The sequence below is a fragment of the Puntigrus tetrazona genome, chromosome 16 (assembly GCF_018831695.1).
Source record: "Puntigrus tetrazona isolate hp1 chromosome 16, ASM1883169v1, whole genome shotgun sequence".
NCBI lineage: Eukaryota > Metazoa > Chordata > Actinopteri > Cypriniformes > Cyprinidae > Puntigrus > Puntigrus tetrazona.
The window spans coordinates 14,372,205-14,397,481 of NC_056714.1; the positions used below are offsets into that span (position 1 = coordinate 14,372,205).

General features: G+C 37.6%; 2 protein-coding genes across 7 annotated transcripts in view; one reads left to right on the forward strand and one right to left on the reverse strand.

Moving 5' to 3' along the window:
• The first annotated feature begins 525 nt into the window (after positions 1-525).
• flot1b (flotillin 1b) lies at positions 526-9,355 on the forward strand. 2 transcript variants are annotated; one of them, XM_043260172.1, is made up of 13 exons: positions 526-658; positions 1,303-1,357; positions 2,877-2,952; positions 3,963-4,053; positions 4,138-4,281; positions 4,500-4,619; positions 5,306-5,401; positions 5,504-5,656; positions 6,347-6,528; positions 6,647-6,692; positions 6,769-6,906; positions 6,990-7,154; positions 8,133-9,355. In XM_043260172.1, exons 2-13 carry the CDS (start codon positions 1,315-1,317, stop codon positions 8,154-8,156), a joined length of 1,278 nt encoding a protein of 425 aa, XP_043116107.1. In that variant the 5' UTR covers positions 526-658; positions 1,303-1,314; the 3' UTR covers positions 8,157-9,355. The 2 variants fall into 2 exon arrangements, with proteins under 2 accessions (XP_043116107.1, XP_043116108.1); XM_043260173.1 differs by lacking the exon at positions 526-658 and adding an exon at positions 693-837.
• A 1,242-nt stretch (positions 9,356-10,597) lies between these two features.
• The window catches only part of ddr1 (discoidin domain receptor tyrosine kinase 1), a 30,520-nt gene continuing 15,840 nt past the window's right edge, over positions 10,598-25,277 (reverse strand). For 2 of the 5 annotated variants that reach the window (XM_043260167.1, XM_043260166.1), the window contains exons 4-19: positions 24,014-24,242; positions 23,770-23,917; positions 23,535-23,637; positions 22,600-22,786; positions 20,711-20,960; positions 19,905-20,015; positions 19,181-19,228; positions 18,228-18,388; positions 17,403-17,604; positions 16,648-16,761; positions 14,965-15,260; positions 14,701-14,828; positions 13,715-13,912; positions 13,371-13,635; positions 12,623-12,772; positions 10,598-12,546 (exon numbers count right to left, since the gene is read on the reverse strand). In XM_043260167.1, the coding sequence (XP_043116102.1) occupies positions 12,406-12,546; positions 12,623-12,772; positions 13,371-13,635; positions 13,715-13,912; positions 14,701-14,828; positions 14,965-15,260; positions 16,648-16,761; positions 17,403-17,604; positions 18,228-18,388; positions 19,181-19,228; positions 19,905-20,015; positions 20,711-20,960; positions 22,600-22,786; positions 23,535-23,637; positions 23,770-23,917; positions 24,014-24,242 (2,731 nt within the window). In that variant the 3' untranslated portion in view covers positions 10,598-12,405. The remainder of the gene's footprint in view (positions 12,547-12,622; positions 12,773-13,370; positions 13,636-13,714; positions 13,913-14,700; positions 14,829-14,964; positions 15,261-16,647; positions 16,762-17,402; positions 17,605-18,227; positions 18,389-19,180; positions 19,229-19,904; positions 20,016-20,710; positions 20,961-22,599; positions 22,787-23,534; positions 23,638-23,769; positions 23,918-24,013; positions 24,243-25,277) is intronic. The other 3 variants (XM_043260168.1, XM_043260169.1, XM_043260170.1) reach the window with 3 other exon arrangements.

The following is a 25,277-nucleotide window of genomic DNA, read 5'->3' on the forward strand; positions in this document are numbered from 1 at the left end:
GATACCTATATTCTGCCACATAATAAGTAAAAAACATACTTTGATCTGTCATAATGATCAATCATCATGCTCGAAATGATGAGATAGTATGTCAAAAACTATAACATAAAAGACAGAATTATAACTCAAACAACTGAAATTGTATTACATAAAAGTACTAATTATTAAACATAGTTATTACATACCCATGACGCATAAAAATCGACTTTTTAGATAATTATGACTTTTTATATTATAGTGAGTCATCATATTTATATATTTATGATGTACAATCTCATAATTACGATTATGATTTTCTATGTCACACTTGTGATTTACCAAGCATTATTTTAAAAGGACGAACTGGGCGTATTTGTTTAGATCGCTAAAAGCGAACTAAATGAGTGTGTCTTATTCCTCAGTTCACAGCAGAGAGCATTCTACCTACTACACTGAATGACCTTCGTGAAACCTAGTGAACTACCCACCTAGCCTGCATTTTGCGCATCGCGAGCCCCCCAAAGTGTACAGTGACCGCAGGCAGCTCACTTGTTTTGCGACACCGCCCGAGTGAATGGGCGTGGCCTAGTTTGCGTGATTACGACGAGCTTTTGCCATTGACACAAGCGAGACGATCCGAGCCGCGTTTACCTCGTTTTGAACGAAAAACCAGCAATCGGTAAGAGCATTTGGGTTCATCCAAGTACCGCGAAGTTTCTGAACTTGCGATTTTCAGCACCAAAGTAAACTTTTGTCGCCGTGAATGCAGCAAAGCCGCTGCTAAGCAGCGGGCGAGCATTTCCTGTTCTGTAGCGCAACACATTAGTGCCTGTGAAGACGGAGTTTTACGACCGCACGGTTTGTTATTGCTTGAGTTTTCAGACCTATGTTTTATTTCAAGAGATGCGTTTACTTATTGTGGGTGTTGTTCATTAGGGCATACGATGCATGTTGGTTTTAATCGCTTAGAGTTAACTTACTCTTTAAATATTTGGTTATTAATAGTTAAAAACCATAAATGTATAATTGTGTCGGTTATGTGGGAATAGTTTTATATAAGACGTTTAACGATTTTTTTAAAATTTAATGCGTAGTGTGTAATGTTTACATTTTTTTTATAAGTTTTACATTTGTGATATAAACTAACCTAGTTTTTAATCGGTTTAGTTGATTTTAAAGAACATTCTCAAATGAGAAACATAAACTAGAAGTCAGCATATTCCACTGAGATTGGCTTCACTCAGACGTCTTATCTGAAAGATTCCCTGCTTGTGTTGATCTAGTCACCGGTGCCTTTTAAATACTGCTGCTTTCTGTCTTCAGATCTATTTCAAGATGTTTTACACTTGTGGTCCCAATGAGGCAATGGTGGTCTCAGGTATGCTGCATCTGTTTGGTTTCATTACAGAGATATGTCAGTTATGTGTATGAATAATAAACACATTACAAATCCTCCTTTAAGGTTACAGTGATTATTAACATACTATAAGAAGTAACTCAAAATGAAAGCAGCTGTTGATTGAGCCGGATGGCTTGTAACCAATGGTCGGCTCTGTTAAGTTCTGTAAAGATCGTACAGATCAATGATATTGTGCAAACTGCATTCTTTTCTCAAACAATGTCCAATGCAGAACTGGTTTCAGCTGTTCATGTGATTTTCATTCACAGGTCAAAACAGACACAAAGTTCACTCTAATGGTTGTGATTTTTTTTTAGATAGATTGTGTAGATCAGTGGTTACACATTAAGATTACTTTAACGCTCAAGGGGAAAAAAACCCAGCTGGCTCACATTTACTACAACTACAAGGTTAATGCAGTCACAGCACACCGTAGAGAGGGACAAAAAATAAGTCACCTGCTGCATAACGTCTCTGTCGCCGTGACATTTAACATGCTGCTGCAGACATGGCAGGAAGTGTGCTAATGAGTGTCTTTACTAATGTTGGAAATCCTGCTTGAGCTTGATTGAAATTAAGAAAGATTTTGTGCTGTAGTTTATGAAATGGATGGGTGGGTGGATTTCTAGCAATGCAATATTACGATGACGTGTATCTCTGCTGTTAAGCTAGAAGTGCATCCTTCTGATAGTAAAAATGAATCATTTGTACGGTGGTTGCTAGTTTTTATCAGTAAAAATGTTTGAACGTGGTAAAAGCAGCAAAAGTAAAAAGTCTCTTATTGAATTTATTTGATTAAAAATACAGTGTAATATTGCGAAATATTGAATGATTTTTATATAAATAACTTTTTACTTTTATATGTTGTACTAAATAAATGTATTACTCGGATAGCAAAGCTAAATTTCACACAGATGCTTCTTTAGAAATAATTCTAATATGCCCATGTGCTGCTTGCTTACTCTTTTTGTGGAAACCATGGTAGAGTTTTTCAGGATTATTATCATATATTTTACATAGTTTTTTCATTATCGTTGACTAAATGTATTAATTTCTTTATAAAATCTTACTCCAAACATTTAAAAAAATAAATAAAAAAATAAAATAAATATAAAATAAAAGTCTAGTTTTATTATTAAAGTATCTATATATTTTCATTTGTAGAAATTGGTTATTTCATTTTTTACCTTCAGATGACTCTCACTTCGTTTTTAATAACACTTTATTATTTTAAACTATATTATTAATCGTTTATATTTCACCAGCCGTAACATAAAAATTATGATAAATTGATTTGTATCTGTCAGAATTTTAATTTAAGAGCATCTGTATTGCTTCAGTATTATTAAACTACTAAAACTCTTTTTTAGAAAAGATCTTTTTTTAAAAAAGATTTTTTATTTGTTAAATGTTTCCCACTCCTTGTTAGTGAAATACCACTAAGTATTATTCCAATCAACACTTTATATCAGCAAACCATCTCTCTTGTCTCTTCCAGGATGTGGCCGCTCTCCTCCTCTATTGATTGCTGGTGGCAGAGTATTTGTTATTCCCTGCATTCAGCAAATCCAGCGGTATGTGTAGAATTACAATAGAAAACGGTTTCTTAGAACATGTTAGTGCAAGAACACGCATGCATAGAGACCATTCAGTTTACCAGATGCTGCAGTGTCGAATCACTAATGTAATTCCGGAAAAGACCGGGAGTCTCAGGCCCCGTGAGTGATGAGAATAAGAAGAAGAGGCAGCCCTTTGTGTGATAGAGACTCCATTTGTGTTTACAATCCTCTCCACGTGTGTTAATCAATCAGTCAGTCCTCTAAAGATACTCTCTCTTCACTGCAGCAGTTTGTAGATTACTGCGGATGAATTTGTATTAGCTCCACAAAGTCTGTTGGTGATTTGATTACTGTACATCAGCAGTCACGTCTGTGAGGTCAAGCTCAGCCATCGGTGTGCAGAAATATATGTGGGTGTGGCTTGGCTTTTGGGGGCAGGGCTGTATATTGTTCTGGAAACTTGTATAAAGGATTGGATTTTTTTTTAGGTTAAAATTGAACAATTTAGACCTAATTCTGAGGGGGAAAAGGCAGAATTCTGGGATATAAACACAGCAGATGTTTACTAGGCTCTGAAAAGAAAGTCTGAATTATGAGATATAAACTTGACAGTTGTGAGAAAAAAGTCACAAATAAAAAACTGCATTTGCCAAACAGATTCATCTGAGAATTGACAGTAAAAAGAACTAAAAACAAATAAACCAAAAAACCTAAATTGTGAGGTAAAATGTCTGTCCCCAGGTTTCACAGACGAGGCTTAAGCCTAGTCCTCGACTAAAATGTAAATCTGAGCTGTTTCAGCTGAAAGAATCTTGCACTGACTGATCTTAAAACATGTTTTTCTCAAGATGCATACCTGTAATGTTTTTACATTTCCTAATTGAACTATGGCCTAATCCTGGCCCTGCCTGTGAAACTTTGTTTTGCTATTTTATTCAGATGGTGTGTATATCTTCCTAGGTTTTAGAATGATACATTTTTTAAAAAAACTCTTGTCTCCCCTCTTGTTATTCCTTTGCTCCCAGGATCACTCTCAATACTCTGACTCTGAATGTGAAGAGCGACAAGGTCTACACCAGACATGGCGTGCCAATCTCAGTAACAGGCATTGCCCAGGTCAGAGAGAGACGCATTTTCCACTCATATGTAGCACACATGTGTTGTACAGTCTGTAAGTGCTGCTGCTCATGTGTTGTGCAGGTGAAGATCCAGGGTCAGAATAAAGAAATGCTGGCCACAGCCTGTCAGATGTTCATGGGGAAGTCTGAGGGTGAGATTGCTCAGATTGCCCTGGAGACCCTTGAAGGACACCAGAGAGCCATTATCGCCCACCTGACTGTGGAGGTACTGCCACATGCTAAATGAGCTGTTTTATTCTGCATCACACACAAAGAGTTAGAAGAAACAAGCTTTTATAAGAAGATTTCAAAACGAGACTGGAGGGTTTTAGTGCTGAAATAAACAAGCAATCTTCGCTGGCTGAAACATGTGATGTGCAACAAACTGATCTGCTGCTGTTAGCTGATTATTTGTTGTTTATTGTGCAATTCTTCTCCCTGTAGGAGATCTATCAGGATCGTAAGAAGTTCTCCGAGCAGGTCTTTAAGGTGGCTTCTTCTGACCTGGTCAACATGGGGATCGGTGTGGTCAGCTACACGCTCAAAGATGTGCACGATGATCAGGTGACTGAAATCATGCACTACACAAGCTAAAACACTGCTGATCAAATGCTTGCAGTCGCTGTGTGTTTGTGTTTTGTTTTTGAAAGAAGGCTTTTATGGTCACCAAGATCACATTCATTTCAGAACACGACAACAAAACAGTTGTATTGCAGTTTAAAGGAACTATTTGAATTTAAATCTATTTTAAAAAGTCTTATTTTTGTGAAGGCAGCAGCACTGAAGCTCCAGTCCAGTAATGCATAGTCAGCATTTATTTGAAATAGATATTTTGTAACATTATAAACATCCTTTGTGGCACTTTTTATGTGTTTAACAAGTCTACAATTTCTTCAAAAGTAAAAAAAAAAAAAAAAAAGCTTATCCACCTTTTTCTTCAATGCAGAAGTAAGCCTATGGGTGAGACTTCCTGTTCAGTATACTATAGGGAAATAATGAGAAGAATGGCAGTGTGCAGCAAACTATAATATTGTTTGCACTACAAACCAGTGTTCCTAATTAAGATGATACATTAAAAATGGTATGACATACCAATTTTCAGTATATTCATCAACAAAGCTTTAAAATATCTAGATGCAGATTAATCCCTAAGCTAGACCTATACAATTCCCGATCTTACAGGAAGAAAATCTTATTAATATGTATATATGTATATCACTCACCTGAAACTCACCCGGACTTCCTTACAGGATTACCTAAGCTCGCTGGGTAAAGCTCGTACTGCTCAGGTGCAAAGAGACGCGCGTATTGGTGAAGCCCAGTTCAAGAGGGATGCTGTCATCATGGTGAAAATCTGACACATTTCTTGCCGTCAGTGTTGGATGTATGATCATTGGTGTGATGCATAAAACTACGATAAAACTGTATACGTGTGTTTGTGTTTATAGGAGGCTCACGCCATGCAGGAGAAGATCTCTGCTCAGTATAAGAATGAGATTGAGATGGCTAAAGCCCAGAGAGACTTTGAGCTGAAGAAAGCTGCCTATGATGTTGAGGTCAACACCAAGAAGGCAGAGTCTGAAATGGCCTACCAACTTCAGGTACTAATTGACAACTTGTTTTCATAGTTTGAAATATGAAGGGATGCATCGATCCGATACTCGGGATTGATATCGGGTCCAAATCGGCCATTTTCTGTGGATCAGTATCGATTAGACAAGAACGATCCAAATCCGATATTACGCGCAACGCGTATACTATTCTGTGTTATTGTCAAACCCCACAAAAGGCACACAAACATTATAAAGCACCATAAAGTTTTTGTGCACTATATTTCGTGTTCTGAAGCTGTTCCATAGAATATAAATTCAAGTCCACATAAACTCTTTTTGTCTTCCGTTGGAGACTTTGGTATTCTAATACTTTTCTGTGCAATGAAAAATTATTAATAGTCTTCGTTGTTCTGTTTTATCTACCACATGTTGCTTCCTTCATTACTGTGCCATACATGTAAAAGAAATATTTTAATTTAATAGTATATACTTATTCATAATTGTAGCTGGTTGGCCTTTTATGAATGTATTTTACGACAGTACAAACAGCAATGTGTAACATTTTACCAGATTTAGTCCTCCATTTATTCACTTTTATTTGTAAATAAAAATGTTTCACTAGACTTTATAAAATGATTGTGCACCCATGCTGATTTAACCACTTTAAAATGGTATTTCTGTCATAGATTATGATTGTATATTTTTACATCTACTGACATATTTACTCGCTGCAATTAGGTGGCCAAGACAAAGCAGCGTATTGAGGAGGAGAAGATGCAGGTTCAGGTCGTGGAGCGTACGCAGCAGATCACTCTACAGGAGCAGGAGATCACCCGTAAGGAGAAGGAACTGGAGGCCAAAGTCCGGAAACCAGCCGAGGCTGAGAGATTCCGCATTGAGAAGCTCGCCGAGGCAGAAAAGTGAGAATTCAGGAACTGAGGGTTTTGTCTGAGTTAACACACATTTGTGCTTTAGTGGAAGCAAATATGAAGGGTGGAACTTTTAAAAAAAGCCATTTAATGTTCTCTCATCTCACAGGCTTCAACTGATAATGGAGGCAGAAGCTGAGGCAGAGGCCATCAGAGTGAGTTCACGAATCTCTCCACACACGGTTAGCATTAATCATTATTCATTATTCATTTTTCCTGTCTCTCTTTCAGATGAAGGGAGAAGCAGAGGCATTTGCATTGGAGGCAAAGGGTCGGGCTGAAGCTGAGCAAATGAACAAAAAAGCTGAAGCTTTTAAGGAGTACAAAGAGGGAGCCATGGTGGACATGCTGCTGGAGAAACTCCCACTGGTTCGTGCATCTGAACTTTTGAATGTCAGTAATTAAGTTGAATGATAAGACCACTCGCTCAATACTGGCTTCCGCTCCTCTAGATGGCAGAAGAGATCAGCAAGCCACTCTGTGCAGCCCAGAAGGTCACTATGGTGTCCAGCGGTGGCTCAGAGGTGGGCGCAGCGAAGCTGACTGGAGAAGTCCTGGAAATCATGAGTCGCCTGCCGAACACAGTGGAGAAACTGACTGGAATCAACATCTCACAGGTGACCACGCTCACATCAGCGATTTAATCACTTTAGTGCTGGTATCGGGGCTGTAGGTCACGTGAGCTGCAACGTCTGCATTCCCATGGCTAGTTTCCAGTTTGTTTTTGTTGCATCATCATTTGTCTCTTTCACAAGACACTGTTAATTTTACCAACTGTCATCAAAATGGAACTAGGAAAAATATTGCTAATTTTATTTTAATGTCCAATATATTAATCCAATTTCTTACAAACCAATAACTTAAATTGCTGCTTGTTAATGGAAAGGATCAGTGGTGTAGAATGTGGTCATGCATAATATGCTTTATATAGTTCTATAGAAATATATTTCTATAATTTATATATATATATATATATATATATATATATATATATATATATATGTATATATATATATATATATATATATATATATATATATGTGTGTGTATATATATATATATGTGTATATATATGTATATGTATTTATTTATATTAAAAAATTGATTAGAAAATTAGATACAGCATGTTTATGAACACTTTTATATATAATAATGTAAGTGTTAATTATTATATATATAAGTGGTTTTTGTTTAATTTTTAATTTTAATAATTATTTATATTTATAAAAACCTGCAAAACTAATACATATTAACTAACAAACAATATTTCCCTGTATGTATGTATGTATGTATGTATGTATGCATTTGTCTTTTTAACATTTTTAATTAAAATAGTTTGAACTGATTCAGGAAAATGTATCGAATATAACAACTCTAACAATGCTGTCAATTGTTCTTTAAACTTTAATGGCCAAATAAAAAGCACATTTAATTTCTTGTTTTATTAATCACTTAATCACTGAAAAACTGTTGTCTATTTGAATGCTTCTTAAGAAATACCTTAGAAATATAGTAAAGATGGCATTAAAACACACTTTTTTCCCACTCCAGCCACACTAAATGTTAAATTGGTTTTTGTTTTGTTTTTTGTCCAGGCTGTTTCAACCCGCATGGGCTAATGGAGTTCATGAAGAAGGGATTGGGTCTGATCAGCTGTGATGGTGGATCTCAGCTCCTCCTGTCTGTGTGCATGTCTGCATGCCTGTGTTTGTACTGAACCTGGAACATTGAGGTCCTTTTTGTTTTTCGTAATCCACCATTTGTAATAGTCAGTTTTTATATTATGTTTTATGAATTATTTTATCACATTATATGATCATTTTGTAAGTTAGGTGAACTACATTTATCTGTTCTAGAGCCTCTGTTAATAGTGAATATTCAGGGAAGCAGGGCTGGTCTTTTTTTTTTTCATTTTTGAATAGTTTCTGTATTTCTGTCTGTCAGAGCCACACGCCTTTTGATTCTGGTACGGTTTCCTCCAAAAACAAAGTGCGTTTGAGTCGAATGCACGAGTAAATTCACCTCAAGTGCATTACTGAAGCCATAGTCCACGTGCTCGATGCCTTACGTCTGCAAACAATGAAATGTGATGCTTTCTTTATTCTTGCCATTTTAAGGTTTTAGCATTTGACGGTCTGTGAAGACGTTTTCCCGTAAACTGGGGCACAAGAGTTTGTAGATACATATCGAAAATGATTTTGGAATATAATACATTTTATGTTACTGTATGTGTGCTCAGTAGAGGGATTTATACAGCAAGTTGGAAAGTGGGTGGAGAAAAGAAACCCTTTGATTTATGAAGTTGATGAACAAACAGGAAAGAAGAGGAAACTAGTTGGGTATTGAAAAAGCTGCAAACATGTCTCTGTGGCCACAGAAACTCCAGTGAAGGCTGTTGGTGGTTTCATTTCTCACTTTTTGTTTTACCATGCTGCTGTATACTTGACACTAAAATCAACTCAACATTACCAAAGGTCAACCCTATGCATCTCTAGTTTATGCCTTTTAAAGTGCCTGAAAAGCTATTTTTTACTTCCTCACTGAATCAACCTGCCTTGATTGTGTTTCAGCAACCAGAACTGTGATCTGTCATGCGATACTTCCTGGCCTTAATCATTAATTTCATTCAGAACATTCAATTTGCTTGCCATTAGTGTTTTTATTGGTATAAAGCCTCATTGTTTTTATATGACAAATCTAACGCAACTTTAGCCTTACTCTGTGTGTAGTGGTAATGTAAACCGAACAGCTGTATAATCAGATTTATACATATTATGTACCGTTTATTCTAAACAATAAACTATTAGTGTGCGCTGTACTTTGTAACTTATCGATTTAGGGCTTTGCGTGAATGTGTGTTTTTCCGCAAATGTAGGGTTTTCAATGCTGTACGCTTATGAATGTGGCGTAAATGAAAACACGCAGCTGATTTCAGTTTATTTGAAAAGGTTACTTTATTAAACCACCTACAAAAATAGACAACACAGGCAATGACACCGACTAACACAGGCAGGCAGTCTAAAACAGAGACAGACCCGATTAATAACAGACAGCAATATTAATGAAGAAAATTATGTCCCATGAAGTATTTACATTTTTCATTATTTATGAAACATGAATAGCTGAGGACAGAACATGCCCAAATCTACATTTATAAAAATACAATAAAGGTTCAGGGCCTCAGTGTACCAAAAAGGGTTAAAGGTCATTTAATAAGCATGGTAATATAACCATTTGGGAATCACATTCTTCTGTGTATATTACAGTATACATGTTGCTCTCCACCCCCACCTGCACACACAGTCTTACTCGTAAATGAGGAAGAGGTGGCGTCACCACACCAGGTTCAAGTTAAATCTACAGCCTGCAGTATGCAATTACGTACTGTAGCTTTAAGAGAGTTTAATGCAAATGTCCTACAGGTTTACATAGTAAATTCAGGACAGATGCTTATTTTTCTGTTCACCCACTTCATTTCTCATTATATAGGCAATACCTTAGTCACACTTATTGGCATAAATGTACACATCTGTGGCATTCTGCTTGTTTTTCTTCTCTCTTTCTCTCTCTAAATTCTTCCAGGCCCATTACTGACAAATCCAGGCTCTTTTACAGAATTTTCAAATCGGTAGCACTGATAACCAATTTCTATACATCCAAAAGCATCTTTGAATTCTACACAGATGCTCAGAAGTTCAGGATGTGCATTCAGCTTATTCAAAGCAGTGCACACTCTATCATTTCAAAAACCATATGCAATCATTTTCTGTGTCATCACGTTTACACTAAACGCCTGTTCACTCCAAGAACAAAAACTGTATTGGTGTCCAATAACTTCATATTTATCATGAGCATGGGAACAAGCAATTGTTTTGTAACTTTAAAAGCTTAAGCTCTCTAAAGTCAGGTGGATTCTGATTGGCTGTCAATCATTTGATGGGAAAAATTCCAGATGTGATTTCGATGATATCGTTCATTTGTGTCATTATCATGAAGTGTTTCATACTTTTCTGGACTTTTACAGTGGTAATTGTTTGGCAGTTAATGGGACAGTCCCAATTTTTTTTTTAATCCAAAATATCTTTAATTGTGTTCCTAAGACGAGAGTAAAGGCATGGAGGTAAGAGATTAATGAAAAAAAAAAGTTTCATCTTGGGGTGGAGTATGCCTTTAAAGCTTCATAGTAATCGTTGTTAGTGAGAACAGGTCTTGTATTCACTTTTTTTATAATGGATCATAAAGCATTGACAGCCAATCAGAATCCACCCAGCTGTACAGGCAACAATATGACAAGTGCTTAAAACAAACAAAACATTATCGTCTATTGGTGTGAATGCTATATAATTATCATTATGATCTTTGTTCTTGGTGTGAACTCCTCCCTTCATTGAATAGTCAATGAAGGGAGGAGCGACTGGAAATGCTGAGATGGCTGAAGAAAAGCCCGTCTACACCAAGAACGAAAGCTGCACCAACACAGCATGAGGCTCTGTTTATTACAAGCACAGGTTGCGGTTTTGTCTTCTGCAACTTTAAATGCTTAAGCTCCTTAAAAGTCAGATTCTGATTGGCTGAAAGCGATTCCCACCATATTGTTTCTCTGCTGATGTCATCCTATCAGTGGAGTGACTTTCATCGTTCCTACACAATCATAACGGTTATTAAAACTTTAGAATTGTAGTTTTTGTCCATGGCGTGAACAGACTTTAAAGGAGCATTTATGTGCAGGGGTGGAGTCACAATAATCTATTTCCTATTTGGGCTGAATCTGACAAATTTATCATGTTATAAACCTGTGTTTCACATATCAGCCATCACTGTATACAATTATTCACATAATGGAAATAATTCAGCCATTTATGTACATAATTTTGAATACACACCAAAAGATCTTTACAACATGTTACTGACATTTATCAACACTTTAAATGGTTCTGCAAGAGGGGAAAAAAATTATTTCATATCAATGAGATGAAAACGTCCCACTCGGTGTTGAACGTTTAACGATCGCGAGCATTTCTAAATGATGAATAACCCTCCACCACAGAAAAGACATGAAAAACTGGCTGATGCATCCTCAGGTTGTCTACATGACTACGATTTCTAGCAAAGTTAGACTGAATTTACTTCTAAAAATGTAACTCACTATTTTCACTTAATATGCAAGTAGAAAAAGCTATTTCTGCTGTTGTATGTTTTAATACGCACATCTTTCAAATGCCTTTCTAAATGATCGGTTTGTAGAGCCGTGTGCTTTTGTGTGCTGCCTGTCATCTAACTATGAAACCCTCCACCAGTTTATATGATTACGTTTCGAGATCTATTCAGTGTTTAGGGAATGAAGAGACAGTTCTAATACAGGTTAGAGGACCTGGATTTAAGGTTCAGATGCCAAGCAACATTTTATCCCAAAATCAATCCCACATTAGACCATCGTCAGCGCTTAGTCATCATTACTGGACCTCGCAGAACGCAAAAGACCGTTTTATTCTTGGAGAAAAAAAAAACACGAGGCAGAATTACGTTTCGGGAAAGAAACAATGACTCGGCCACTTCTGTGGTGCATTCTGGGAGATCGGTGTCTCTGTGAAAGCAAATACTGTGGAATAGCGATGTGATAGTGAGGGGTCAATGGGTCTAAAATGATTCGGGGATAAAACGTTGCTTGAAGAGTTCAGGATAAGGGGTGAAAAGTGGGTTATTTTAGGGGCACCGAACCTGCGGCTTTTATTCACCCCAACCCACCCATCAAAAAATACGCTAATTTACATAAGAGTGCTTAGCCGTGTCTGTTTAAAAACACACCACCAGTCTGTGGTCCACACACACTTTCGTACATTCTTCTGCTTTTCATCTCACTGTCACTTACTAAACCATGTTCATGGCGTCTTCGGTGAGAAAGGAGTGAATGTACGCAAAGGAAGGCCGTAGTTTACAGTCTCTGTTCCAGCAGCTAAGCATCAGCTCATACAAACCCTGTGGGCATACAGCCGGGCGAGACAGGTACACCTGATCAAGAGAGAGAGAGGCAGTGAGCGAGACTGTCAGTGTTGTTCTTGTAAGGGTTAATAAGTGTCAGACATACCTGTCTGCCCTGGTCTCTGAAAAACTCCCCTGCGTTGTCGATGACCTGTTCGTCGGTCATGTGACTGTACGGCTGCTCCTGACACACACTCAGCATCTCCCATAACGTCACGCCGAATGCCCACACGTCACTGGCCGTAGTGAACTTCCCCTAGAAAAAAAAGGAAAAAGATGGGTGTGCAAAACACCAGTATTATGTACAAAGCTAATAAATCTTTATTATGCATATGGAATGTTGTTTAAGTGATTTTATTATATCCAGCGGGGTCCAAAAAATATGAAATTGTATTTGTGACGATATGCATAAGAGCTGCTTTGTTCAGATGAAAATATTTAATAAAAAAAAATAAAGGCTACTTAATAAATATTAAATTCAATTATAGTAATGCAAACAAATGAGGCATTTTCACTAATGGCTGTAATCTTTCTGGACCCAATTATATATTGTATTTATTTATTAATGTTACATTTTTTTTTAAATATTTTTACATATTAAGTCTGTAAATAAACATTATTGAATATAAATTAAACAATTAAATATGCTTTTTAACCATAATTCTAATAATAATTAGATATTCAGTAGTTGGAATATACACACACACACACACACACACACAATGTTATCACGTTTTTAATGTTTTATTTAGGCAGTATTCAAACAGATGACTCAAGCTAATCAATTTATTAAAGCCACTAATATTCCTGTACATTTTCATTTATTATAGCGAAGTTCTAGTTTGTGTTCTCACCATAAGGATGCACTCCCATGCCATCCAGCGAATGGGTAGCACAGCTCGTCCCTGTATCCTGTAGTAATCACCAGCATAGAGGTTCCTGCTCATGCCAAAATCAGCGATCTTTATCTGTCGCTCTCCGCCGCGGTCCTCCCCCTCACCCCTCTCTCCACCCACTAGGCAGTTCCGCGTGGCCAGGTCTCGGTGCACAAAGTTCAGAGACGACAAGAACTTCATTCCTGATGCGATCTGACTCGCCATGGCGATCAAAGCTGGGTAGCTGAGACGGAGAAAGACATTTAAGCTTCCGCACACACCATGCATTTTCTGTTACATAACACATGCATGTGTTTGCGTACCTGATGGTGGGTGTATTGTGTGAAGGGCCGGACTTGTCCAGCAACACTCTATGGGAGAGGTACTGATTGAGGTCGCCACTCTCCATGTACTCTGTGACCATACACAGTGGGTCGCTGCTTACGCACACACCCAGCAGGCGGATTATGTTCGGATCCTTCAGGCGAGATAAAATCTTCACCTCCTTCAGAAAATCGTTCCTGTTGAAAGAAGAGTACGAAAAGTATAAGAGAGTAACAAAAGTAGGGGAAAGGACAGAAAATTAATGGGAAAGTTCACGCAAAAATGAACATTTGGTCATTTACCCACCCTCATGTCATTCCAAAGATAAAAAAACAAAAACTATTTTTGTTATCTTATGTTGAAAACAAGAGATAATAGTTTTCAAAATTCTGAAGAACCAAAGAATTGCTGACCCCATTTACTTTCACAGGAGGGAAGCAAATGCTATAGAAGTCAATGGGTTTGATTACCAGCATTCTTCAAAATATTTTATATTTAACATATGTTTCTTTCTTATATGTTCCAAAACCTATTCTGATACAGGTTTGGAACGACATGGGTGAACCTTCCCTTTAAGATATGAAGTGTATGAAGAATGAGTTTGCTAGTTTTACAAAATACTCAACAACTACAGGTATTGTTGTATAGCTGAAAAACTATTGCAACTAAAAGTCTGTCACAAAACGTATGCAAAAATAAGATATTACACACTCGTATGTCGCTGTACACCCAAAGTGTACTAACATATCATAGTGTACAAAGTTTAAATAATATTTTTATTATTTAATATTATTATTAACACAATTTAACTTTTTATCTGCCCAAATGGCAGTTTATCATGTTAAAACTTTGCATTGTTAAAGTCAAATGGAGAAACCACAAACTATATATTATATTTATTAGACACACATTCAATTTTTTCATTTATTTATTGTATTATTTTGAAAATAATGATAATTATAGATTTCCATAATAATTCAGTTACCTGGCATTTTTAGAGGCGTCAGGCCTTAAAATCTTCACAGCCACCAGCAGAGGGCGCCCTTTCCTGACATTAAATGGGAACTCAAGGTTTGCGAGGTCCTGAGGGTTTTCAATCTCACAAAGATGAACCTGTAAGAAAACATACAATAAATAGCTTGCTATACAATGTTATTTAAAAAAAATCTGCTTTTGGCCACACATTTTTTTGAATGAAGATACAAATAAAAAAAAAAAAATATTTGCTTTGTGTTATGCTAAATTATACCTCTCCAAATTGTCCTTCTCCCAGCTTTTCTTTGAATATAAGTCGTTCCCTAGGTAACTCGGGCAGTGGTGGACAATCAGTGGGCGTGGCAGAGAGGGCGGGGACTGCATATGTATTGTTACCGCTAACGCCTTGCAGACTGATGATGTCAGCTTCTGCATAATGAGGAACGCTTCCTCCGCCTCCAGATGCCTCTCCATAATGAGCTGCTGACAGGCCAGGGGGCGGGGCTCCAGGGTAGGGAGGCGGTCCCTCTTGAATTGGCAGGCCTTTATCAACCATATCAATAGCACATGCTGGAGAAAAAAAAAAAAAAAAAAAAAAAAAAAAAAAGGTATAGAAGAAAAACTTTAGAATAGAGTGCTATTCAGCTTCATCATGTAATACTAATGAGTAATTATAAACCACACACATGCACTTAAACACTCACAGACACTGGAGAGGACACATTATGTACACGCATACTGTGAAAACACTAACATACTCCTGTGGGCTCATAATGTACCTCATCTCTGCCAAAGTGATAAACTACAATTTTGTGTAGACTTTTACTTTTGATCTCACTAATTTGTCCACTGACAATGTCAAACAGTGGACATACTACTGTTCAAAAGTTTTGGGTCAGTAAGGTTTTCTTTTTGAAGAAACTTAATACTTTTGGTTCATCAAGCACAAGCATTTGTTCAAAAGTGGAATTATTCTTTTTTAAAAAATCTGTCAAATTCCTTATTTAATTAAAATGTAATTTACTCAGGCCATCCAAGATAGGTGACTCCTTTTCTAGTAAATCTTCCTTACTGTTCTACTAAAAAAAAAAAAAAAAAAATTAAATATTGGATTGCTTAAGGGTGAATACATTTCTAATTTTATTTTTGGGTGAACAATCCCTTTAAACAGCACTCTTTCTATGTTCCAGCATATTAGAATGATTTCACCTTTGGTATGATAGAAATAAATCATGTATATCAAATTAAATATAACTACATTTAATTAAAAAAATGCAGTATTTCTGACCAAATGACTGCAGCCTCGATGAGCGTTACAGAAGTTAAATTATGGATTGTATTTAATACCATTTTGTGGTAAATTATTCAACCCTTTAAAGTGTCAACATAAATATTTAAATAGGTTTAATGTTTTCACAATTTTTATCATAAAATAATTTAATATAATTGCAGTTTTATTACAAATTAGACAAAAATGTTTGTCTTTTTTTTTTCTTCACATTACCTTAAACACTCCACTGACTGTAAATCGTTTTTTTTTTTTTTTTTCCTCCAAGTAAATAAATTCCTCTAAAATAAATTCATTCTGTTACATCATCTTGAAACATACCGATTTATATTTTTGTGGTGTATTTTCATACTGCAATATTGAAAGGATAATGGGATCTGGAACAAGAGTAGACCACTACAAGCTTCCAAGTAAAGTAAAAAAACAGAAGATACAATTTTAAATATCTCCGTTTTAATAAAAAATAAAATCAGCCCCAGAGACATAAAAGTCCCAGAAACACACTTAAAACACCCTTTTATGAATGTTTAATATCCTCTGTGCTTTTCTGACTCCATTATATTACTCTAACCGTTACCTTTAGGACTTCAGGGGACTTTAACTGCTCCAAAGGGGAGGACACCACCCCTCGCCCCTTTCTTAGGGCAAAATGAACCCCCTCTCTCTTACCCTGGGACAGGTTTTGGGGCTTTTCTTGCTGGCTGTGGCAGTTTGTCAGCCTGTTGGGGCCATGTGTCAGGTCAGACAGGAGGAGATGATATGCTGGGTTGTTTAACAGCAGTGCTAGGAGGACACACATACACACACACAAATCCCACGAACACACAAGTCCACAAAGGGCACGACGATGTAAGAGGTCACCACACGACACGAAACGGCACAACCACAACCAAAACCACAGCACAACAAAACAACACAAGACGAAACGACAACAAAACACAAACAACAGGGCCATTAAGGGGTGACAGAGCAAACCGGTTACAAGTGAGATGCACAAACACAGCAGGCAGTGTTATCACTGATAAATGTCGCAGGCTGTTAATCATCTTTTCACTGGTCAGTCCATTATGGGACAGTCGTTTATGTTAATTAAGATACGAAAACAAATCACAATGATTCAAAAATGAAGTATTCATCATGAAAGCGGCTATGGAAGGAAAAACAGGAACGTCTGAGTACAAGTGGGGTATGAGTGAAATAAAATCTCCCTTCCTCCTCTCTCTGTCAGATAGGACAGTGGCTCTTTGTGTTTGGCTTGTGGATTGTCCTAAAGTACTTTTTCTGATGTCGTTTTGGCAGTGCTGCTCACTCTCTACGGTGACCTGGGTTCCTGTGCGCTTTACTCAGTGAGGTGTGTGAGTTCTGAGTGTGTGTGTGTGTGTGTGTGTGTGTGTGTGTGTGTGTGTGTGTTTTGTGTGTGTCACCTGTGCTGTCACGTTGCTCTCGGGGCCGCAGCACAGTGCTGGGCTCCTGGTATTCTCCTTCACGGTCCCGCTCGTCTGGGAAGGTGTGTATGCGCTGGTAGCGGCTGGAGTACGTGTGGGTGTTAGTGTTATTGATCACCACGTTGTCGGATGGAACCGAAAGATGAACCCGCAGCTCGTCGCTGGAGAGGCTGCCTTGGGCCTGGATACAGGGAGACGAATTTAAAGAGCCATGAAATCAATTTGAGTTTTGTGGCATTTCGCTTGTGCCTGTTAGCCGTTAGTACGCCGAGTGTACTCCTAAAATGCTATAACAGATAAATGCAAATAAAATGTAGTTTTCTACTGTGAGAAAATGAATCAATCAGATAAACTACAAAAAATATTTAGTTTGCAGACAACGGCTTAAAAACAGGCCTGATATTAAGCATTTTCACGGTTATCGGTATCGGTTATTATTAAAACTGATTTGCTAATAAAATAATTTCAAATCATTTAAAGGACATTTTATCAGAGGCCTTGTTATTCATACATTTTTTTACACATTTTACACAAGGCCGACATATTGGTTCAAAATAATGGTTATCTGTGTACTTGAGCTGTAATAACCAGCATCGTCCCTGAAAAACACGTATCGGTCAACACTGAATGCATCAAGATTAAGATTAATAAGTTGACTGAATAATTTAAATGACTTGCTCAAAAGATTTTACTTAATTTAAAAATTAAACCAATTTTCAATTAACTGTTTTTGACTAAATCACCGCAGTGAATGACTCACTAATAAAGTCAAATATATTACGTTATTTCTACATCAATCAGTACCTTGCCAAGTAGTTTCTTCCAGTACTGCCTCCAAAGTATGACGGCTATGACAGCCAATAGGAGCAGGATAATTCCAACGAGGCAGCCAATCAGGATGGCCGTGTTGCTGCTGTCATCTTTGGCCACAGGTAAGCCTGCCCTCAGAGTGACAGCAGGAAACTCTTAAAAATCAAACAACAGGTTTATGATTAAGTGTGCATGTTAGTGTAATATTAGTCTGACATGATTATGTCAGATGATTACAAACAACATAGATGAGGCATTTAAAGACCTTCAGAAGGTAAAAACCAAAGCTTATCTGTCCATTACAGCCACCTTCTTGGATGGGGCAGTAATAAGTAAATGCCTTCGTGGTCATTGACATACTTTGTGTGATTTGACTTGCTTTATTACATTTCTTATACACTGTTTGTTTGTGTGTGTGTGTGTGTGTGTGTGTGTGTGTGTGTGTGTGTTCTTATGTTGGTAAATTTAGACGGCAGCTGTTGTTTTGGGGGACTGTAATAAGCTTTGACGGGAGTAAATGAGCTGTGAGAGTGGGCAGAGTCCTAAAGCTGAGGGAACTGAAGTTAAATCAAAGAGGGACAAGAGCAAGGACAGCTGGAGCAAATCCACAAAGATCCTTTATGAGTTTGGCTATATGAAACACTCAAAACAATAGAGCATTGTTAAAGTCAAGGGAAAAAAATCTAAATCATGCAAAAAAAAAAAAAAAAAAAAAAAAAAAAAATCTCCAGGCTTTAAATGACACACATGCACACACACAACAACTAACCATATCCTCAAGAGCTTTTATGAGGGCAGGGTTTCAATTGTAAAGTTTAGAGGGGGGCGTATCATAAAAGGTCTCCGTACTGGTAAACATGCCATAAATATCTAAGACGTAAGAACATGTATTGGAGACGGTACTCTTTGCTTTCCCTTGTCCTTCTCTTTTTCTCTCTCTCTCTCACCTGTTGGTATGCTGCTGGGCAGCAGTGAAGTAATGGTCATGAGGAAGTCTGGAAAAATGAGGGTGTACAAGTCAGAAGAGGGAGAATTAGAGAGACCTGGCTAGGTGACATGGGAGTGATGAAAGATGAGGGAGGGCAGGCTGCGAGGATGGATGAGGCTAGGTCTTTTCAGTTTGTAAGGATGCATTTTCTCAATGAATCTCCAAATAAATAACATAAATCAAGCATGTTGAAAAATCAAGAAAATGGCTCAGTAAAAAAAGATTTATACGTGTTTAGTACCCTTCGTCCAGAGTATTTTTCAAAATAAAAAAGGACGGTTGTATATTGTAATTAAGTTTACTTTTATACATAGGCTTTTATTATTACATACATATTTACACAGAATAGATTACACATTGTACATATTAAAAGAAGTTGTGTTTTGGCTTGTACATAGCAAAACACATTCTAAAATGTGCAAAAATACCACTTCTGAGACACACACACACGGTATACAAAAGTATGTGTGTCAAGTGGTATTGTACTTTTAATACATCCTTTAAAATAATTATTAGGATAGATTACAATGCTGAAAGTACCCAAATTAGATAATTACGGAACCAAAATCATTCAAATCTTTGCGATTCCATTCCAGTACTAACAGTCAGCACTAATGCAAGCATGGCAGGGCAGTGCACTGCATACACACTATGTGGAGCGTTTGACATGCATCGTGACTCACCGGTAGAGCTGCTCGTGCCGTTTGTGGGGCTGGGGGTTTGAGAAGAAGTGGCATTGAGAGGACGAGTGCTGGAGGAAGGCAGAGGAAGGATGGATCCATCCTCAAATGGCACTGGAGACAAGACAGAGAAAAGATAACAGAGAAAGAAAATTAGATAAGCAGGCTTTATCTAGGATGAAGCCTGAATATTGATCATTTCGGCTCTCTATCTTATCTACAAACCCATCAAGTACGAGTCTCAAAGCGAAGCATTACTTTTTCTCCAAATTACTGTTGTCATCTAAGCATTCATGTAAGTCATACTGATTTGCTCTTATTTTGTTATTTAGTTGACAGTACTTTGTAACGTATTTGGATAATTTAACTATATTTTATTAAAGAAACTGAATAAGAATTACAGCAAAACATTCAGAGAAAAATCATAAATATGTGCTTTATATTAGAGCTATATATATATATATATATATATATATATATATATATATATATAAATGTAAACAAAAAAATTATTTTCAATGCAATTAATTGTGATTGTTTGACAGGGCTGATTTTTAGACAACTCTATAAAAACTCAACTAGCTCAACCGTCAAATTGCATAACAGGAAAAAAACCCTACAAAGCTGAGTAAACCACTCCCATCTTCTCACTTTGTTCTGAACTTAAATCAAACAGCTATGTAATAAGTCTGATACATAATAAACTGCTACTATATACTTGAAAGTGGTTGCAGAGCTGTAATGCTAATGAGCGAGAGTGCTTTGATGTGATAGGTCAGGTGTGTGTGTGTGTGTTAGTGTGTTCATACTCGAGTAGAAGCTTATCTCGCTGATGAGGAGCCATTGGTCACTGAAAGAAAAACGGCAACGGAGAATTTGTGCTGGACGTCCTCCGAGTGGCAGTGAGATGGTGCGGGACGAAGGGTCGTGTAGGTCAGACAGCGGCACTTGAAGACTGAGCGCAGGCTCGGCCCACGGGCTCAGCAGACTGGCCTTAAACTCACACACCACTTCCTTGAACACCCGCACATTCTGAGTGTGTCTGTGATTACTGTGCACCTGAAACACAAACATTTTTTTTTTTTTTTTTTAAATGCAATCAGACACATCAAGACTCTAGGGAACAAAAATAAAAAATGGGTAAATCTCCATCAGCCGTTTTTAAAAATGCAATACTGCTAACCAATGAACTGGCTTTACTGGCAAGATGCACAAATATATTGATATATCACACAGCCATACTACTCAAATAAATAAATTAAAAAAAAAAAAACGAAAAGAAACGGAGCGAATGAGAGGTGGAGGGCAAGAACATATATAATGTGACAGGTTAGACATTAATGGCGTTGTTAGGTCAACGAGTAACTGCACACATGTGTGCAAACGCTTACTGATACATAAAACAAAACAAACTGCTACAACAGTGTTGGAGGTTAATGCATAGCCAAAGCTATTATAGTGACACCTCATAAGTCTCTCTCTCTCTCTCTCTCTCACACACACACACACACACACCCTGGTGGGCTGCTCTGTAAAAATGATTTTGTAAACAAACCGATTGTTCAGGTTTTTTTTTTTTTTTTTTTTTTTTTTTTTTTAAACAAGAAGATATAGTTCACCATCTTTCTACTTAATCTATTATTTGTGAAATTTACTAGAAGTTCCTGAGCGAGTGTGTTTTAAAGTGTTTTAATGTAAATCCAACAATGACTTATTCTCAGTGTGTGGCAAAATTTACACTGGAGTTCCTGAAGCAATGGGGGGTTGATTTGTAGAGAAAAAAAATGCCGGTGAGGCTGGTGGTTTTCCAAAAGTGCAGGAATAAAGCCGGAAATACTCCAAACAAAGGTCTGGTAGAGTAAGCGCAGGGAGGCATCATAAATCATCTCGCAATGGCACGTGAACAAGCGCTTGTTGTTACGGGAAATGTTTTAATAGGACCTCTGGTCCTTTTTCTTATTATCTTTTGGGAATCTCCTGCAAGACTCGCAGGAAGCAAGTATAAGATGAAGTGTTCAAAACAGCGGGAAGCTGCATGAAAAACAGGGTGACATGGGAGGACGATGGCATTCGTGAATTGTGTTTTGTCAAGAGTGAAATGAATGAAGAGAATGCTCTCTCGAGACTAGAAAAAAGCCAGAAGTGGTACAAACAAATTCGCATTCCTGGTCAGAAAGACCCTTAAAAATGACAATGCACTCACACAAACACGAATACACGCAAACAACAGAAATAATCATGGCGCCACAAATTGGATAACAACACTCGGGTGTCTCACACACAACCACAAACACAAAGCCACGGGCAGAAAGACGAACAAAAACAAATCAAATGTTCATTAAATGGTTGAAGAATAATGACAGACTCCTAAGGGCAGATTCACTGAAGCAGAGCTTCCTTACTTTCCTCGCCCTCATCTCATTCCAAACCTGTATGACTTTACTTTATTACCCTGCAGACCAACAATTGTTTTGTTTGTTTATTTTTTTTTTTTTTATAATGGATGGATGCACTTTTTTGGCCTTTAAAATCTTGATCCCCATTCACTGCCATTATAAAAGCTTGGAAGGGCCAGGACAGAAAACTGACTGAATTCGCTGTATAAACCAAGGACAGATCACGCAGTAAACTTTTACTTTTGGGTTAACTATCCCTTTTCTTGGTCAACATATTTAAGGCTGCTCGCACACATACTAACCTGCATGGTGTGAAAGACCCGTGTTTTCTCGAAGTGAAACTCAATGTCAACAGTGGGCTGGCCCAAGGTTTCTTGATTCCAGCCCACGTAATCATATCCTGGCCACACTCTCAGCTCTTTAGTCTCCATGAAATCATTCCCACCCAAAACACCATCACACAACTGGCCCAATCCTCCGAACATCACCCTAAGGAGTAGAGAGAGACATAAGTCATTAGGCATGTGCACACACATGCACACAGAGGCATGTACTCGCATACATGTAGGAATTTCCCATGCATACCCACATCTGGCTAGTGTCAAACGTTAGCTTAGCTATTGCAAACATTTCTGCTCCATTAAAACACATCTGGGAATGTTTCTACACAATATTCGTCAAGCTCACCTGACAGATACACATACATACATGAGAAAGGGCTCTGGACTTTAACATACGTCACAGAAAATGAAGCCTGACAGGAGCAGGTGAGATTTGAGAAGTTTACCTCAGCAAGTTGTCAACTGCTTGTTTCTGACACACAGCATGAACCTAGGGTTGTGATCCAAGAAATGGTTGTTTTTTTTCCTGGTATTTCTTTTTATATTTACTTATTATTTTAGCAAATCAAAAACATACAAGCAACTAGTGAAGTCTAAATACTTGAAGTTATTGCAAAAACGTCTTTATTTAATTATTCTTAATGCAAATGTTCATTTTATTATGACAGAATTAATGTCTTTATGCTATGAATCATTTATTTATTTAGGCCCAGGGAATCTTATAATCCACATCCCTACTTCAACATACTCGTTTGTTGAGAGACAAGAAGAAGTTGACGATTTAAAAATTAGATTTGATGGTTTTACATTCTACATATTCAACACTTCCAGGAGGTCTGAGATTATGTTCTTAAAAAAAAAAAAAAAAAATGAAGTTGAGTGTGCGTTTACATTACCCTGCCTCTTTACTGCCGTCATAGATGGAGTCATTAAGGTATACAGGAGTGCCCGGCAGGTCCATCACATGACCCACAGGAGCAGTGTACGCCTTTAGTCCGTCTAACAGAGAAGCAGCACATCACTCAAAGGTAAACATCATTCCATTGCAAAATGTGCCTAATGTGAAAGTAATGGAGTTGAGAGTGTGTGTGTGACCAGAATGATGGATTGCTTGTCATGCATCGGACTCACCCTTCCAAACACAACCATAGAGTTCAACTCTCAGACACACACTCATCACACGGTCTGCCAGCGGGTAGAAGCGCACCATGCGTGCTATGATGGGCGGACCCAGGTCCTTCAGGACCACATCGTGTGTGTTCTCGTTCCCTGACACCACCTGAGCCAAGGGCAACACGGAACAACTGTAAAATATCTAACATCCAAATTCTGCTATCAAACTTTGAATATTAAAGTTCAAAGGGGGACTACAAACCTCTTGTCCCCAGCGGTCCTTCCATGTTATCCAGTGTCGTCCATCACGAGAGTAGCGCAGCCGGTAACTGCGTGTAAACTCCCGCCCGAGCCCGTCTGCGTGGCGACCCTGCGTGCCCACCAGAGACAGGAAATAAAGCTTGTGCAGATCCACCTGAAGGTACTCGGAGCCGCTGGGAAACACTGGACCAGCTGGACACCATGCACCATCCCCCTCTCCTTTACTTAACCTAGGCCAGGACACAAACATAAGCATTATAGAGTATGCCTAACTATATATTACATTAAATTAAATTAAGTTGTAATATAGTGTAATACATTATATTACATTACACACACTTACAACAGTGCAATTAATTAACCTTAAAAATAATACAAATTCTCCAACAAATTACATACAAAAAAAACAATACAAAACACCAAAAAAAAAAAAAAAAAAAAAAAAAAAGACAAATCCAAACCAAAAATAAAACGCCACACAAAGCAAAATACCACACACAAAAACATGGAAAAAAAAAAACAGATTGCAATTGCCTGGTTATAAAAAACAACACCACCACCATTACCTGGTTTCTCACAAGCATTTAACACATACACCCAACCATCTGTATAGCATTTAGGCCATTTCCTCTTTTAAACTTCCTAACACACTTCACTCACTAACACAAGTAACAGTCTAAGCTGTCGGCTGGCTCAGCATCAGTACTAAACGTTCCCCACTCAGAGAAGAAAGAACAACACTGAATGTTTCTGCATTCAGCTACTGATATCACATAGGTGACGAGACACCGATGACAGACAGTGGAGACCACAAACACTCAAACGAAAAGAGAAATGTGCCTGAAATAAGATATTCCAGTGAGGTGCGGGTCCTGTCACCTCAATGAGACCTCATTGTGACGCAGCTGAGATCAAGAAACTGAGACCAGTCTGAGACATTTCAGATTCACCCTTGAATCTTCACCATGACCTCAAATGAGATTTAGTCAACTTTGAAATGTTCTTTCATGAATAGGGCATTTACACCATTGATCAATGTTGGTCCAGAACCAATTTTAGAAATTGTAAGGGCAACAAAACTACAAACAAGGTTTGTTCCTGCAGAACATTCTACCTCTAACCAGTTAACAATGTTTGTTTCTCTGTAATATTGTTTATTCTTTGGTAATTTAATCTGTGTTGCTGGTCTTTTGTGAGGAGTGTTGGCTTGTTTTTTAACTTAATACACAGAGTTCAGCAATCGTGTTCTTGAATTTAAAATCCTA

Excerpts from the sequence above, each read along its gene's own strand:
- flot1b (XM_043260172.1), top strand. The coding sequence starts at position 1,315 with ATGTTTTACACTTGTGGTCCCAATGAGGCAATGGTGGTCTCAG. Across the intron at positions 6,693-6,768 it reads CTGAGGCAGAGGCCATCAGA|ATGAAGGGAGAAGCAGAGGC; the intron begins GTGAGTTCACGA and ends TCTCTCTTTCAG. Across the intron at positions 7,155-8,132 it reads CTGGAATCAACATCTCACAG|GCTGTTTCAACCCGCATGGG; the intron begins GTGACCACGCTC and ends TTTTTTGTCCAG.